Source organism: Seriola dumerili, unplaced genomic scaffold (assembly GCF_002260705.1).
Source record: "Seriola dumerili isolate Sdu_G_001 unplaced genomic scaffold, Sdu_1.0 BDQW01000565.1, whole genome shotgun sequence".
In the NCBI taxonomy this organism is placed as follows: domain Eukaryota; kingdom Metazoa; phylum Chordata; class Actinopteri; order Carangiformes; family Carangidae; genus Seriola; species Seriola dumerili.
Window position 1 is genome coordinate 1437246 of NW_019174820.1, and position 16933 is coordinate 1454178.

A 16933-nucleotide genomic window follows, 5' to 3' on the forward strand; every position below is an offset into this window, starting at 1 on the left:
ACCCCACCCCACCCCCCCCACACGGGGCCGAGCGCTCGTTTAGACCACAGTCCTGAAGATGGACCGCTAGCTGGCTGAATAAAGACACTTCCCCACAGCGACTTCAAGATGACAACAACAACAATCTTTATCAGCAGCGTGAGGATCTGTAAGTTTCAGACATCCGTCATTACAGAGGCTTCAAGTGATGAAGCTGAAACCTCCTCATCTTCACTCTGGTGGGAGAAGAAAGATGGAAGATGCTGCATGTTTATACTGTCCCTGCTGACACCACTCTGTAGTAGAGTCAGGCACATCAGCCAGGTAAATACACCACCTGATGATATTAGATTTATTGACATCTGTGTAAATTAGAGTTGAAACAACTGCTTGATTAATCGATTGACAAAAATCATCCACAACCATTTTTATAGCCGATTCATTTCCTGCTTCAAAGATCCAGCAGCGGTCGGGTGATAATNTTTCCAGTCCGTCAGCACAGTGGCGTGTTAACACAAAAAAAAAAACCTCAGGGTCGTCTGGGAGAAAAGCTCAACCTGACATCATCCAGCTGCTCCGGCCAATCAAACACATGCAAGCACACATTCCTGGTATTCCTGTTTCTCCACTGGGGTCCTTTCCACAGTGAATATCATAAACCTCAGTGCAGTGTTTTGATACCTGAGACGTCTTTAACTGTGCCTCACCTGTACCTCAACCCCACCCCCCACCCCCCCCCCCCCCCCCCCCCCACACGGGGCCGAGCGCTCGTCTCTCTAGAACCACAGTCCTGAAGACTGGACCGCTAGCTGGTCTGAATAAAGACACTTCGGCCACAGCGACTATTGTCATGACAACAACAACAATTTTTTATCAGCAGCGTGAGGATCTGTAAGTTTCAGACATCCGTCATGTACAGAGGCTTCAAGTGATGAAGCTGGAACCTCCTCATCTTCACCTCTGGTGGGGAGAAGAAAGATGGAAGATGCTGCATGTTTATACTGTCCCTGCTGACACCACTCTGTAGTAGAGTCAGGCACATCAGCCAGGTAAATACACCACCTGATGATATTAGATTTATTGACATCTGTGTAAATTAGAGTTGAAACAACTGCTTGATTAATCGATTGACAAAAATCATCCACAACCATTTTTATAGCCGATTCATTTCCTGCTTCAAAGATCCAGCAGCGGTCGGGTGATAATTTGTCGTCGTTCTGTCTTATTGTTTATCTTGTTGATGATTTTTGCCATGAACAAGCAGCTCTACTTCCAACAAAACCAGAACCAGAACCTCACACTGCGTTGGATTCCTTTCCTCAAACTCAAACTGGTCTCTCAGCTGACTGAGGGTCAGTCAAACTTCAGTCATTTCGGACTGTCATCACTTTCTGTGTCCAGTTTTACTTTGACGCGCTGCCACAAGGAAACTGACACAACTTCAAGTTAAAAGTCTCCCACTTTAAATGTGCAAGCCAGAGATCTGAGGCGTGGAGCTGGTCAGCATCAGAAGTCTTGCCTCCTGTCGTCTCCTCACTTCCTCCAGCTCGCTCTAATGGCGGCAGATACAGACCTAGCATCAATATTTTACAGCTCAGGTCCTTTTAACAAGCCGGGACCATAAAACTCATCTGCTGCTGCTTCCTGCTTCAACATCTTCACTGCTGCTGATTTCAAACCGGAGCTGAAGCTGCTCCACCACCACAGACAGGACTGTACGTACAGGGTGAAATGAAGCGGGACGTCGTGGAGGGATCGAGTCCTCCTCCTGGATGAAACCATGTTGAAACTGCAGGCAGGGCTCCGTCTGTCGACTCTGCCCAGTTTACACAGCAAACAAGAACAAACTGAACCATCGGGGTCGTTTCACTGTGATGGAGGAAGAGGCCGCAGAGACTCTCAGAGCCAAGACGTCCTAGTTTCACCACAAGCCCAAACATCACACTGACTTATCAATAAATACTACAGGTACCAACAGACAGGCTGATAATCCATAGTTACACTAAATATCTGACTGGTCACATCCTTCTGTTTTCTGTCTCTACAATAAACTGAACAACTTCTCCTCGCTCTGACCTCAGAGTAAAACAGCACTGCTCCCATTCACTCTGCTTATACAATCAATTAACAGCCAAGCCTCTGAATCAAACGCTCTGATTGGCTGTGACAACACCAACTGGAGCCTTTAGCGATGTAGAATTGAGTGACTCTAGACATCAGGAGCAAAGATGGCGGATGACAATCGATCAATTAACACAAAGACCGAGAGCAGCAATGCGCCACACAAACGGTAAAACTACTCCAAATATTTCCTAACTTTTGATGTCAGTGTAAAGATCGAAGTCAGTGACTCACACTGACGAGCAGTGGCTTGATAGAAAGCGCTGATTCTTTAGTTTCAGGAGAAAAAACGGCAGGTCTGTAGCTCAAACGGTGGCGGAGTAAAGACGCTCTTAAGACAACGTGATATTTGGAAGTTCTCTCGCACAGGTTTAAGAGTTTAAGACTTTTTAGTCCAAATAGTCCCAGAAACTAAACTGAGGAACACACAGGGACCTCAGAGTGTTTGTGTCTGTTTCCACCACGTCTGCAGCAGCAGGCAGATTAGGCAAATTAGACCAATAACGGATTAAAAAGTGTCTGTGTGGTTTCTAACAACAACAGAGTCCTCAGGGTTTTTCTTTGTGGAACGGATGTTGACAAAAAGGAGTCGTGCAGGAATGGAGAAGGAAATGCAGGATTCCTGTTTTTCTGCATTGTATGAAAACTTAAAGATGTTTTTCCATCTTTCTCTCACCTTAAAAACCTTGGTCAACAAACCGACAACGTTAGTCCGGCTCTCAATAATCTGATCTAACGTGAACACAACCTTAAGACAACACAACACCTGTGTCAAGTGACCGACTACACCAACGTTACAATGACGCTGGTCTTGATAGAGCTGCTTCAGGCGTGTTCTGGTCTGTAATGGACTCAGTCTTCACACAACCTTGACTGATTCTACATTGTTTGAAAGCTCCATGTCTCCTGATTCTATCTGTGCAAAGCATTTTAGGATCTATATCACTGCAACAGCTGTGACACAGGATTGGTTCAGACTTGTGGCTCCACACTAAAGATCCAACTGGAGGCCATAGATTCACTTTTTAATGAGGCGAGGGAAAAAAACAAAAACAAAAAAAACAAACGTACATTTCTACCATGTTTGTGCCTCTAACTTTGGTTCTGTGTCTCTTCTACTCGCTCTGATTATTTAGTTGTAAAGTTTAAGGAGTTTCCTTTCAGAGGAGACCAGCATCAGGGACCAGGATTGTGTGTCTGGTTACATTAAATTACATTTTCAAATGTTTTAATTTGTTAAACAGGCCAAAAGATTCAGTTTACGATACAAAAGAAAAGCAGAAAATCTGAGACAGAGATTTTATCATTTCAGTTATTTTTTTAAAGCAAAAAAAAAAAAAAAAAAAAAAACAATCTCTGGTTTCAGCTTCTCAAATGAGAGAATTTGTTGCTTCTCTTTGTAATAACTGACAGTGAACTGAATATCTTTGGGTCTGGGACAAAACAACTAAACTGTAAGAGAAGCTGTAAGTGGTATTTTCTAAACTAATGTAATGCCAGAAAGCTCATGTGCTTTTAAATAAACCTAACCTTTTCAACTTTCCTCCTAAAAGTGTAAAACTGTGATACTTGGTTCTGAGGTATCAATAAAGCATCATTACAGATCATATGATCAGTTTATTGGTCGCCCTCCGACAGTAAACGCTCACATACAGGAACACTGACACCTTCACTCGTTTGTTCTGTTCAAACTTCAGCGGCCGACTGTACGTTCGCCTCTTATCAGGAGCTCTGACAGAGTCATGCTGAAGGCATCCAGTGTCACACCACAACAAGTCAGAGCAGAGCAAACACGTACACACACACTGCGTACTGAGAGCCTGTCATTACAACCACACACACACACACACACACACACACACAGTCAACCTGCTGTAGGGTGTGTTATGACAAAGACATGAACTGTGCCACATTTCACACATTTCAGCACTTAACTCCGTCTCACATACACACCAGAAGCCTGAATGAACAAGTCCACACACTGAATTACACCCTGATAAAAGGTCTGATGTTGGGCTCCAAATAATGATTAATCTGCTGATTATTTTCTTGTTGAATCACATGGTTTCAGTAATAGACAATAATACATTTCAGAGAGTAATCTTTTTACACCACTAACATTTGTTTGGCAGTAGTAGTTATTAGTTGAACTTATAAGATTTGACATAAAAAAGGTGCTGTATAATTAAAATGATGCCTTGTCATAAATTAAACTACCAAACAGAATTTTCATATCATTTGATAATAGTGAGGATCACATTACTTTAATGATAATTAATGTCAATATTTTATTCATCATGTAGGTTCCTCTTTTAGTTCTTGTGGTTAGGAGAGCTTTTTTTGTTTATTTATTTTGATAATGTGGAGATAATGTAAAACAGGTTATCTAGTAAAATCATAATCAATATCTTTTTTCTTTTAAAAATATAAACTAGCTCTACCTCATTAACTGTGACAGCAAAATTATACACATTAATGTAGTGTTATTGGTCAGTGTTTACCATCTATTAATATAATATTTGACAGCACATCATTCATGAAACAGATACTTGTACTTATTATTTACCTGTAAATATTTGTGTACTTTTACCTAAGGATCTAAATACTTAGCCCACCACTGTCACTACTTATGATACTTTCAGCTAAATATATCACTTTATATTCTGATAGTAAAAACTAACTTCACTGAGGATATTCTGATTTAATTCAGTGTTTCTTTTCTAATCTAGAATACGTTACGTTTACTCTTGTACTGGAGTATTTTCACACCTAACTTTTTGTACTTTTACTTCAGTTTTAGAACCTGAGTACTTCTTCTAACTCTGCTAGCCACCAGCTAACTTAGCTAGCGTGACAAACCAAAATGGCTGCATGTGGATATTAGCTGACTGTCAGCTGGATTCACTTCTCCTTTACCAACATCTGACGTCCCAAATAAAAGTGGGGGGGCTACAAACCCATTAGAAAATCAGAGGAAAGTGACAACAACAGTGCTACACCGTTGTAGCTAAAGGTTAGCTCCAGTCGAGCTAACTGTAACCCAGGGAATTCCGTTATTCAATGACCCGTTAGCTTTAGCCGCTAGGTTACAAACATTTGGATTTGATGTGCGGTGATTTTTCACTTAAATGTAAAAATGGAAACGTATAAATGTGGCGAATTTCCTGGTTAACGTTGTCAACTTTCTTTTCAGCATCCATTCGACTCGACACAGTCCCCCGGTTGTTGTTGTTGTTCTGAGACTGATAGGCATTTAGTTCTAAATTAAGCTAAGCTATGCTAAGCGGGCTAACCTGGAGCTCGGCCCTCTCCACCTCCCAGTGCGCCCGCTCCATCTCGAACCGGGCCCACTCATGCTGGATGTAGTGCAGGATGCCGGGGATGGTGTACTGCTGCTGCGGCCGAGGCAGCTCGTCCGGTTGGTGTGGCACCATGACTCCTCCACCGCCACCTCCTCCTCCGCCACCGATCGGCGGATTAGCGCTGCTGTTGCTTCCCGGCTGCTGCTGCTGCGGCGGCGGAGGCTGTCGTGGAGCGCCCGCTCCGACCCCTCCTCCTCCGCCGGGGTGCTCATCCATGTTTTTTTTAATTTTTTTTTTTTTTTTTTTTTTTTTTTTTTTTTTTTTAGAAAAGTAGAAGGAAAGTCCCAGACAGCAGCGGTCCACTAAAGGATTCCCGTCCCCCCTGAAGCCCGTGTCTCCGCTCCGTGTCTGTATCGCAGGCTCCGCCGCGACGTGAGAGGCTGGCTGCCCCCGGAGGGCTGCGGTGAGAGCGGCTGGTTGCGGACGCGGTGTCGGTGTATGGGTCTAACCGGCCGCCATTACTGCTCTCTCTCTCTCCCTGGATCCGACGAGCGCGGGGGGGGGGGGGGGACCCGGCCGCGCTGCATGACGGGACACATCATCCTGATTTTTCCCTGTCATCCAAATACATTGTGTCTCATTCATCGTGCGGGGAAAAACGTAGGAAATCCCAATTTCTAATCCTGATTTCAAATCCCATGACTTGCTTATAAACACATACAGAGAGATATAAATACCTTCCCCAGTCTGGACAAACCATATTACACTATTACACCTCAGGGGTTTTTACCTGCCCACTGTGACCAGCGCAGGTGGTAGTGATAATGACCCTGGTTTGACAAAGACCAAATCAAACCAGTAGAAAACAAAAGAAACAGCAGAAGAACACACAAAGTAAAACCACACGGAAGCTACAAATGTAGATAATCATACATTTAAATAAATAAACAGAACTGCAAGCATCAGGCTGCAAGCCATCACACACAGTCCAAAATATCGAAGGGCTTTATAGGTGTAGGGCTTTAAGAGCTGTGAGAATCAGATCTTAATAATGCCACTTGGGAATAAACTGTAAATCCTCTATAAATAAATCCTTTTTACCTCAAATTTTAACAGTGCATTTCCCGTGTTATTTGTTTTTGTCTGTCTATGGCAAACAGTAATAACGTTAGGAAGAAAAAAAAAATCTGGGCTGAACACTTAAACTCTTATTTACTATTTGTTCTGGTATCCATAAACGCACCAGTTCAGGGCTCAACTGAGCATGCGTTAGAAATGCTAACAGCTCTTGTTAGCTTCCTATCGTTGGAAACGGAAACTTCCCTTTTGTTTCATTTTTATTTAACTTTAATTTGACTCATATTTGACTTTCAGGTTCTGAACCAGCGGGACGCCTCGATTAGATTAAATTAGAACAGATTATAACAATTTAGGCTATGACTGAAAGGAGCGAACAGCAGTTAGCCTGCGGTTGTTTTTAGCCTGAGTGATGGGGCTCATTTAGCCGCAGTTTAGAGACAAGCCGCCGGTAAGTCAAAGAAACGTTAATATCGTTAATAACTGACACAGGACACAGTTTAACGGTCATGTATCAGCATTAAACTACATTTAAAAAGACGTTATTAACGGTTGCACCACGGGTTACATGTGTGACGCCTTCAATAGCTCCTCGGACACCCCAAATAGAAGCCGTAAACGCAGCTTCTCAGTGTGATAAAGTTTAGTTTATTATGTGACAATTTGTCTTCAAATATCAAGTGTTATAAATATATAAAATCAAAAATCAAGGCTTCATTAAAAAACATGTCCCCATCCCGCTTTGTGAATATGTTTATATCGACCTTTAACAGTAAATGCATAAAAAACAGGAAATGTAAATGTAGGATTTAACAGACAGGTTTGCCCTTTGACCATCGTAGTATCAGTATCATAGGATATAAAAAAAATCTGATGAGATTATTATGGCTGCAACTAACAATTAGCATACTTTCATTTTTATTTAATCTTCTGATTATTTTCTTGTTATTAATGGATAAATTTGTTTATAACATGTCAGAAACAGTCAGTACTGCTCCTGATAATTTAAGGCAGAATAAAATCGTCTGGTTCCAGCTTCACTAATGTGGGAGTGTGATGCTTTTTTTGAGTCTTATAACAATAACAAACTAAAAATCTGGATTTTGGACTTTTAGTTGAATAAAAAGGAATCTGAGCTGTGGGAAACTAAAATGTGCTATTTTTTTACTATGTTCTTTAGAGGTTCACTATGATTAGGCGATTGAAAGAAAATTAATTTACACGTATTTTTTATAATTCATCACTTAAACATTTGAACATTTTCCTTTTTCAAACAAAAACTTCTATGTGGTTGCAGCTTCTCAAATATGAAGATTTGCCGTTTACCTTTCTCATATGTAAATGTACATTGAATATCTTTGACCTGTTAGTCGGACAAAACAAGCAGTTTGAAGACGTCACTGTGGCCTCAGAGAAACTGAATGATATTTTTTCATATTACATATATTATTGATTGATTAATCAAGAAAATGGTCAGCAGATTAGCAACTGATGAAAATAATTGGCAGTTGCAGCCATCGGTCGAGTCATAGACTAAACGTCCAAGGTGACTTCTTCAGATGTCCTGTTGACCAATGGTCCAAAACCCAAAGATCCAGCCCACTGTGGTTTTTACTCTGAGAAAAGCAGGAAGTCTTCATTTTACTGAGGCTGAAAACCTGAGGCTTTAAAGGCTACAATGAGCTAAAAACAGAGACAACAGCTTTGGAGAAAATAAAGAAAAACACCTGCGATGATTCTCATATTGTTTGTTTTGTCTGACAAACCTTTAAAAACCCGAAGCTTTCCAGTTAATAATTCTGTGTTTACCTGCGGCCTCTCGTCACAGGTGTCAGAAGACTCTAAATTCCAATTATATTTTCTCACTGAACACATCTTCAGTGTCAAAGAAGTTAAAGTGGCTGGTTTTCACAAAAAAAGCAAAGATTAGATCTTAACACTTGTCTTTAATCGATTATTAAAGTAGCTGCTGGTTCTTTATCCGTTGAAGGACCAACTGCTGAAGTGACGTTTCAGCTCTGAACTCCTGACAGCTCCGTCCCTCTGCTGTGTTTCAGGCCGGCGTCCGATCACAGGATGATCAAGTTCGTGCTGATGGTGAACCGGCAGGGCCAGACCAGACTGTCCAGGTATTACCAGCCTGTGGAGCTGAGCAGGAGAGCGGCGCTGGAGTCCGACGTGGTCCGCTGCTGCCTGAGCCGCAAGAAAGACCAGGTACCTGAAGTACACACGAGGTTTAGGTTTGAAACCGGTGTAAAAACAGCGCCGTGTTCCCTGAACTGCTCCCGTCTGTTTCCAGTGTTCGTTTGTGGAGTATAAAGACTTTAAACTGGTCTATCGTCAGTACGCCGCTCTGTACATCGTGGTCGGAGTCACAGACACAGAGGTGAGGCGTAGCTATAGAAACAACAATAAATAGATAATAAAGTTACATTGAAATAATTGATTAGAAACAATCAAACATATTGGAAACAACCCGAGACTCTAAAGATTTTTTAGCTGCAAATCTGAGATGTTTGATTTGAAATGTTCAGTGTGTGTTGTTGTGTGTTGGGTTCATTCATACACTGTGTGTGAGTCAGTGTGTGTGTCCTCCGGTCTCCCACAGAACGAGTTGTCCATCTACGAGCTGGTCCACAACTTTGTGGAGGTTCTGGATAAATACTTCAGCCGAGTGGTGAGTTCACTGCTGACACAACTGAACACGCCACCTGTCTGTACACACCTGTCTGCACACACCTGTCTGCACACACCTGTCTGCACACACCTGTCTGTGCGATGAGCAGATACACGCTGATCAATCAGAGATGAGTGTCTCATTTCCTTCATGAACTCTGACCTGGAACAAAGTGAGGTGGAGCTTTTTATAGACAGAATGACGGGATGAGTCATGGGGGGAGACGACGGGCCCCTGTGGGTCAGAGGCCCCGGGGCCTGTTGACTAATCCGTCCATGTGTCATTAGGGTTTAAATCAAAGTGTTTATATGTCTAGGTCAGTGGTTCCCAACCTGTGGGGCGGGGCCCACTGGTGGGCTACGAAGGTACTGCAAGTGGGTCGACAATTCATTTGATAAACAGAACAGAACAATTTTGGTGTAAAGATGTAAATAAAAAAATAAATATATAAATAATTAATGTTTTTAAATGTTTTAAATCAAACTGACATTTAAAATGTTTAAAAACTCCTTTTTTTCTCTCATATTAAAACAGTGATCAGTCAATGACAGGAGCTTCTGTGTTGGACCACATCTCCACTTGTTTGATCTCTCAGCCTGATTTAAGCTAAACGATCACATCGATGGATAAAACCAGAGACTCGGAAAGAAAACAGATTTATTCTCCTGTGTTGTTACGGGGTCGGATGTGAGCCGTCAACATTTTTGAGATGAAGTGGCCATGAGTTGGAAAAGTTTGGGAACCGCTGATTTAGATTAAAAAAAAAAAAACTCACACACACACAAATAACTACACACACCTGTGTGAACATCAGTCTGATAATCATCTGTGTGTTTGTTTCCCAACAGAGTGAACTGGACGTATCCTTGACTCTGATCTCATCACACCGATAACAAGTGTCAATATATTGATTATAGAAAAGGCTCAGTTCTCTACAGGAAGTGAACGAGTCGTGTTTAAGTCTCTCGATGTGTTTGTCAGTTCTTCACTGTGATGTTGTCGGAGATTTAACGAATAATCACTGAATGTTTTCTCATTTAAAAAACTTTATTTTACATATTTCATGTTTTATCAGTATTCTAGTTTTTACATTTTAACTCTTGCTTCTCAAACGGGACCGTGTTCTGTTTCTAATGATCACAAAGTGAATGTTTTGGAGTCTCATGACGACGTTTTATAGAAGCAATAATTCAAATAATCCTTAACTGTGAATTTAAAACATCTGTTCTGGAGCTCTTGAGCAAACTCCACCTTTCAGCAGACTTCTGCAGGCGCGTTTGTTTTTGTTTGGTTTCCTTGACTCGGCCTCGTCATCAGATCATGTTCAACCTGGACCGAGTTCACATCATCCTGGACGAGATGATCCAGAACGGACACATCGTGGAGACCAACAAGAGCCGAGTCCTCGCTCCGCTCACCGCCCTCGACAAGATGGCCGACGGCTGAGACCGCTTTTTGTCGTTCCCAGGAAATGATGTCACAGACTTTTCCTCACTCACATGAGCAGGTGGAGACCGAAGGACTGTAAACTGCTGGGAATCAAACCCGCAACCCTGTGATGACAGTCTGAATTTAAAAAGGTGCCGATGTTCTAATGCCAATAAATCAATCAATCACTAATATTTAATATCAGTCTACTGACCAGTGATTTACTGAATGTAACAAAAACATCTGGATCCATTTCATCTATAAACTTCTGTCTAATCTGTTTCATCTATTTCTATATTAAGGCTTCTCCTTATCTTAAGGAATCACTTAGTTCAGATCAAACTGAGGAGAAGAACTTCAGGTTCCTGTGATTGTATCTGAACCTCAACACGTCATGAAGAACCTGATGGACCCTCAACGACCAGGAATTGATTATGCTTTATAGAATTGATCGGTTTGATCAGTTTCTGATTTGTCCGTCTAGAGCTGATCACTCCTCGTTCCTCTGCAGTCAATGATGCTCTGTGGTTTGATGCTGCAGAGATAGAGGCTTCTTTAATGGCAGCAAATCAACGGTCTCCATGGAAACAGTAGTATTTTACTGCTGTAAAATCTCTTTCACTGCTGAAAATGCCTCAATTTTTCCCATAACTAAGGAAAACTTTGAAGAGATTTTGTGCAACACCCTTCAGTAACTCCCTCAGCTGAGGAGAAATTAAACCTGAAGTGTCAAACTTAAGGTGTTTTGTGCCTCTGGAGTTTAAAGAGCCACTCCACAGGATTTAACCAGTCGTGGTTAGTTCCCCTCAGCTTGATGATGATGATGATGACGATGATGACGAGAGTGTGGAGCTGGAAGGATGATGATGAAGGACTCCCTCCACAAACCACAGGACTCCATCTTTACTTCATACTTTGCAAACATTTTAATGATTATTTTTTTGGAGCATACACATTTGAAAATATCTGTTTACCTCAAACTGCAACTTGAGTTAAATAAATGTTTATAATATACAAAGAAAATACAAGGGAGAGCAGAGCTTCTTACGCTTTTTCTGTTTTCTCTTCGATGTGCCTCGCACTCGACCAGTGTTTCTGTCTCTATAGCTTCATTGTAAAAGAAAACACCAAATGCACTCTGACCTTTGACCTTTTACAGCCGGTCAGAAACAACCCGAAAACTGTCGCACACACACACGGAAACGAAAAGCAATAAAACAAAAAATAAAAACAAAAAGGAGGAGGAGGAGGAGGAGGAGGAGGAGGAGGGGACGGGGCATGATTGTGTGGAGGAGGAACCGAAAACTGAAGCTACGAGTCAAACCAGGCGCTAAACTGAGAACAGAGAGGAGGAGGGGGAGGGGGAGGAGGAGGAGGAGGGTCAACACGCACGCACACACGCACGCACACGCGCACACACACACACACACACACACACACACACACAGCAGCCAGCCTGCAGAAACCAGCAGCTGCTCAGGTGGGTGAGGAGGAGGAGGATGTCGCTGCTGATGAAGATGAAGGAGACAAGTGAAGGAGGTGTTAAGGGTGTGAGGAGGCAGCACAGCTTCTTTCATTTCCTCATCCTCCTCTTCATCCTCCTCCAGCGGTCAGTCGCTCGGCTGGTTTGGATTGGCTGGCTGATCTGTCAATCACGCGGCGGGTGGCGACAGACAGAAGACTAGAGGAGCATGCTCAGTGCGGTGGCGGCGGCGGTGGAGGAGCAGGAGGAGCAGGAGGAGGAGGTCAGTTGAGGTGGAAGCCTTTCTCCATGGTGGCAGCGAGGAGACGCTCCCTCATGATGTCCTCAGAGGAATATTCAGGAAGCTTCAGGTAGTGAACACACGTGTTGACTGATGGGTAACTGGAGTCTGTGGCGTCGACCTGAGGAGGAGGAAGCAACAGTCACATCTGGATCATCAGAGAAAACATTTATCTGAAGAACAGGAGGAAGAGAAGAAGAAGAGGAGGAGCAGCAGCTCACCTTCCTGACGATGGTGAGACGGGGGTGCAGGTTGGCCAGGCCACCGGGGGGCAGCGTGGAGCAGCCGGTGGTGAACTGAAGGAAGGCTTTCCTCTCGTCAGACGACATCCCACACAGAACTCTGACGAACCGCAGGAAGCCAGGACTGGAGGGGGGGGGGGGGGATTAGTGTTATCTACAGGTGGAAATGTGCAGCAGGTGAGTCCTCAGGTGTGTGATCGCCTACCTGTCTCTGGTGTAACCCAGCTTTGGTTCAGTGTAGTTGATGATGTCATCAGCAGTCCAGGAAGGTGATTGGTTGCCACAGAGGATCATCTGAACCTCCTTGTGGCTGAAGGAACTCAACTTCTCCATCGGAAAGACTCGGTTAAAACCCTCTGAGGAGGAGGAGAGGGGGGGGGGGGGGGGGGGGGGGGGGGGGAGGAGAGGGGGGGGCGGGGGAGAGGAGGAGGGGGAGGAAGGGGGGGCCTTGTCAGTTCATCTGATTTGCGACAAAAACAGCTGTGAAGTCATTACAGGTAGCTCAGTCGTTACTGTCATGTGACCGTGGTGTTACTGTCATGTGACCGTGGTGCAGCCATGTGCTGTGTGTTTACCTCTGAAGGCCTCCATCTGTTTCTGGATGCCAGTGTGCATACAGAAATCAAACATCAGCTCCACGTACTCCTCTGCATTCTCCATGGTAACCATCTGAACATCCACACATTAAAACACACACACACACACACACACAGAAAACTTTAGATGCAATTCCATTTCACGCTGAACTTTGTGCATCAGTTTTTCATAAACAGCAGAAAACCTGAGGTTCTGTGAACTGCATACGTTCGTTCATCCGCAGCAGCAGAGAACCCTCATCATGGTTTCACAAAGTTAATGAACATGTAAACAAAACAACATTTCCTGCTGCAGATCAGATGTTTGTTTTCACCTCATCGTCTCCGTTTGTTTTCAGATCCACTGCAGAGAAACCGTGAACCTTTGAGGACGGACAGAACTGGAAGTTTAACCTGCAGAGAGACACAACAGGAGGAGGTGAGACACAACTCCCACAATGCACCCTTCTTTCAACAACGCTGGTGTGTTCAATACCTGAAGTATGTTAAATCTCAATCAGTAATCAGTTTGGGTGTTTGACATGAGCCCAGCTAACTGAACCCGACTCACCTGTTGATAGTGTCTCACCTGAGCGGAGCCTTTTCTCAGAATAAAATTGCCTCATTATAAAATAAGTTTCTTTTTTGAAACTTTAAAACTTTTCGTCGTCACTTCCACAGATTCATGTTTTGTCTCGTCTGTTCTCAGTTTAAGCTTCAGCAGGTTCGACTCTTATCTTAAATTAAAAGTGTTGATATCAGACGTGTCACACTGGGATATACATACTTTTGTCTTGGCCTTTAAATGCATCATTCATGATACTCTGCAGAATCTCTCACATCGTTTATTAGATGTGATTAGATTTCATTTCCTAGCTGCACGTTTTATGTCACTGTTTTTACTTTATTAAATTTGTTTTATTTGGTGATTTTGTTGTTGTTCTACTTCCTGTTTATTTCAGACAGTTTTATTAGTGGGTTTTCATTTGCTGGCTCCAGTTTTTAAGTGATTTCATGTCATTGTTCCTCTGTAAAACACTTTGTAATATTATTGTGAAAGCTCTAGAAATAAAGTTTGTCATCATCATCTGTGCGTTTTACCCGAGGTCCTCGATGCTGAGGGGGGGTCCGGAGCCGAGCGGGTTCCTGAGCATCAGGTCCTGCAGCCTGGTGTTCTTCTCGTCCTCTGATAAACTCTTACTGGCCAGAATCTGCCTCCTCTTCACCGCCAGCTCCTTGACCTCCTTCAGGAAACTCGCTCTGCGGGGAACAGTCACGTGTCGGGTCACAAACATCTGATTACCAGTAAACATGTTTGTTTATCAGTCTGTGTTGTTTATGTTGTAATCATCATCATCGTTTGATGCACTTTGTTTTAAATACAGGACGCCACTGTTTGTACATCGTCTTGGTAAATTTAAAGAAAGAATTTAAGGAAAGGAAAATGCAAGGGAGGGAAGGAAGGGAAGGGAAGGACGGTTCATACCAGGAACCTTTGAGCAGAGCTGGAGCATGTGAGCTACATGGGAACACCGTCATACAGCTGTTGATGCATCATCACAGCTGTCTCACCTGTGCGGGTTGACCAGCTGGAAGTCGTCCCAGGTCAGGATGCCGTGGTACCAGGCTGGCGGTTTGGGTTTTGGTGGGTCCATGATGAACTCGGACTTGGAGTCCTCGTCGAAGCTGCCCACGGAGTAGGTCTCCTGGCTCTCCTCGGTGGACGCCTCCGACTGCACCTCAGACAGCAGCAGGAAGGGCTGCAGGTGGGGGCGCTCGGGGTCGTGGCCCTGCGGCGAGCTGCGGGACTGGTACAGCAGCTTGCTCATGTTGGACTTGATGTCCCCCATGCAGAGCAGCTTGAAGAAGGGCTGGGACACGGGCAGGTCCACCAGCCGGTTGTCCTGGATGCACTTGGCCAGGAAGACGCCCAGGAAGTGGAAGAGCTTGGTGATTCGCTCCAGCTCCTCGCTGTCCTGAGGGAACGGGGCCGGGAACAGGCCGCAGGAGCGCTGCACGTAGAAACCAGGAGGCTTCAGACCGCCGCCCAGGTCCACCTGCAACACAGGACCAGGATCAGTTCACTGTGGTGGTCCTGAATGATTGTGTGTGTTGCGTCTGAGACTGTGTGTGTGTCTGACCTGTCGTGACTCGTCGTCGGGGAAGTCGTCGTCACACAACCAGATGCCCAGAGACGTTCTCTGAAACTCTGCAGCCACCAGAGCGTAAAACTCCAGAGTCGGACCGAGACCTGTTCCCTCCTCACCCTGGAACTCCACCTGACACACACACACACACACACACACACACACACAGTTCATTCCTCCATTTTGTTTGTGAGCAGTAAAGACGGAGGAAACATTGCGTTGTGCGTCGACCTCTCACCTCCAGCACCGACTTCCTGTCGGCGTGGATCTGCATGACGGACTCCGCCCACTCCATCATGGCCTCTCCTCGGGGGACTTTGACTCGCTCGTGTTTGAGGCGACCCACCCTGAACTCTCCGGGGTCGTCCCGCCGCACCGTCGTGGACGGCCGAGAGCGCTCCATGGTCGCCTCCCGCCGGTTCTGCAGCCACACGATCGCCCTGCACACACACCGGAACAGAGGTCACTGAAGGTCAAGGCTCAGGGAGGTTGGGGGGGGGGGTTAGTGGACATTGTTTGGGTCAGAGGTCAAGGCCAGGAACCGTGGTGAGGGTTCAGGGTCCGGATCAGGACTGAACCTCTCACCATCTTTTCCTGGTTAATCTCTGGGTCCTTTCAGTCCCTCCCTCAGACTCACCTGGAGGCTCCGAAGGCGGTGCAGGTGAAGTACAGCTGTCGGGTCTCGAAGGGGATGAGGAAAGGACACTTGGAGGTGAGCTGCTCACACCAGTCGGGCAGCGCTCCGCTCGCCAGAGCCAGAGGCTCCTGGGAAACAAACCAAAGAAGAGCCGTTGCAGTTCAACAAGCTGCTGCCGTCACAGATTAACAGGTGAACTACAACCAGCTGCTGTGACGAGACGACTTCATTCAGGACTGACCTCGATCTGCTGCAGGATCTTGGTTGTGATCTTCTTACTGGTGAATTCTTCTGGCGCCGCGTTGAACTGCAGCTCGTCCACATCTGAACACACAGGTTCCAATTCAAAAACCACCAACACAGAGTCTGATTTCTCTTTAAGTGTTAGAGAGTTATTATAAAGTTGATTTAAACTTTAAACCTGTGACACAGTAAATGTGATAAACATGGACTTGTTGTCTTGGCGTTCAGGGACCGCAGGAACAACAAGTATGTGTGTAAACGTGTGTGTTCGTACCCTCCTGCAGCGTGCGTGCGTTGGAGGTGGAGTCTCCTCCGATGATGTAGAGGATGCGCAGCAGCTGCAAGACGTCCTCCACCCCGCAGGCGTTCTGGCTGCAGCCCGCCTTCGCCTGCGCCGCCTCCCTGGCCGCGCCCAGGATCTCGCTGCTCTGATTGGCTGAAACCGAACTTGGGCTCAGACCGCCAGAACGCCCACCGACAACGATACTGTGCTCACAGAAGTCCTGGAGGCGGGAAACAGAGCAGAGGTCAGAGGTCAGGCTTCTAACAAAGACACATGCGACTCTTCATCATCTTCCTCATGAAGCTTTTATTTAAAACTGTGGCATGTGTGTGTGTGTGTTTGAGAGAGAGAGTGTGTGTGTGTGTTTGAGAGAGAGAGTGTGTGTGTGTGTGTGTGTGTGTTTGAGAGTGTGAGTGTGTGTGTGTGTGTGTGTTTGAGAGAGAGAGTGTGTGTGTGTGT

The 16933-nt window shown here is 44.9% G+C and overlaps 3 protein-coding genes across 8 annotated transcripts in view; 1 reads left to right on the forward strand and 2 right to left on the reverse strand.

Moving 5' to 3' along the window:
* Window positions 1–5679, reverse strand: part of strn3 (striatin 3) — a 20102-nt gene extending 14423 nt beyond the window's left edge. Inside the window, exon 1 of the mRNA XM_022764720.1 lies at window positions 5394–5679. Within this exon, the coding sequence (XP_022620441.1) occupies window positions 5394–5678 (285 nt within the window). The 5' untranslated portion in view covers window position 5679. The remainder of the gene's footprint in view (window positions 1–5393) is intronic.
* A 981-nt stretch (window positions 5680–6660) lies between these two features.
* ap4s1 (adaptor related protein complex 4 sigma 1 subunit) lies at window positions 6661–10783 on the forward strand. Of its 2 annotated transcripts, XM_022764734.1 has the most exons (6): window positions 6661–6930; window positions 8537–8693; window positions 8779–8865; window positions 9088–9156; window positions 10005–10016; window positions 10474–10783. In XM_022764734.1, exons 2-6 carry the CDS (start codon window positions 8556–8558, stop codon window positions 10600–10602), a joined length of 435 nt encoding a protein of 144 aa, XP_022620455.1. In that variant the 5' UTR covers window positions 6661–6930; window positions 8537–8555; the 3' UTR covers window positions 10603–10783. The 2 variants fall into 2 exon arrangements, with proteins under 2 accessions (XP_022620455.1, XP_022620456.1); XM_022764735.1 differs by lacking the exon at window positions 8779–8865.
* A 1257-nt stretch (window positions 10784–12040) lies between these two features.
* hectd1 (HECT domain E3 ubiquitin protein ligase 1) overlaps window positions 12041–16933 on the reverse strand; it is a 46146-nt gene continuing 41253 nt past the window's right edge. For all 5 annotated transcript variants that reach the window (XM_022764737.1, XM_022764738.1, XM_022764740.1 and 2 more), the window contains 12 exons: window positions 16466–16694; window positions 16190–16272; window positions 15949–16076; window positions 15550–15751; window positions 15306–15443; window positions 14737–15221; window positions 14266–14424; window positions 13500–13578; window positions 13165–13258; window positions 12795–12945; window positions 12569–12713; window positions 12041–12468 (listed from right to left, as the gene is read on the reverse strand). In XM_022764737.1, coding sequence (XP_022620458.1) covers window positions 12331–12468; window positions 12569–12713; window positions 12795–12945; window positions 13165–13258; window positions 13500–13578; window positions 14266–14424; window positions 14737–15221; window positions 15306–15443; window positions 15550–15751; window positions 15949–16076; window positions 16190–16272; window positions 16466–16694 — 2031 coding nt within the window. In that variant the 3' untranslated portion in view covers window positions 12041–12330. The remainder of the gene's footprint in view (window positions 12469–12568; window positions 12714–12794; window positions 12946–13164; window positions 13259–13499; window positions 13579–14265; window positions 14425–14736; window positions 15222–15305; window positions 15444–15549; window positions 15752–15948; window positions 16077–16189; window positions 16273–16465; window positions 16695–16933) is intronic.

What these genes read in the sequence shown, in the direction of transcription:
- ap4s1 (XM_022764734.1), top strand. Translation starts at nt 8,556, where the DNA reads ATGATCAAGTTCGTGCTGATGGTGAACCGGCAGGGCCAGACCAGACTG. An exon ending in TGAGCCGCAAGAAAGACCAG is followed by an intron (nt 8,694 to 8,778) that starts GTACCTGAAGTA and finishes GTCTGTTTCCAG; the next exon opens with TGTTCGTTTGTGGAGTATAA. An exon ending in TCGGAGTCACAGACACAGAG is followed by an intron (nt 8,866 to 9,087) that starts GTGAGGCGTAGC and finishes GGTCTCCCACAG; the next exon opens with AACGAGTTGTCCATCTACGA.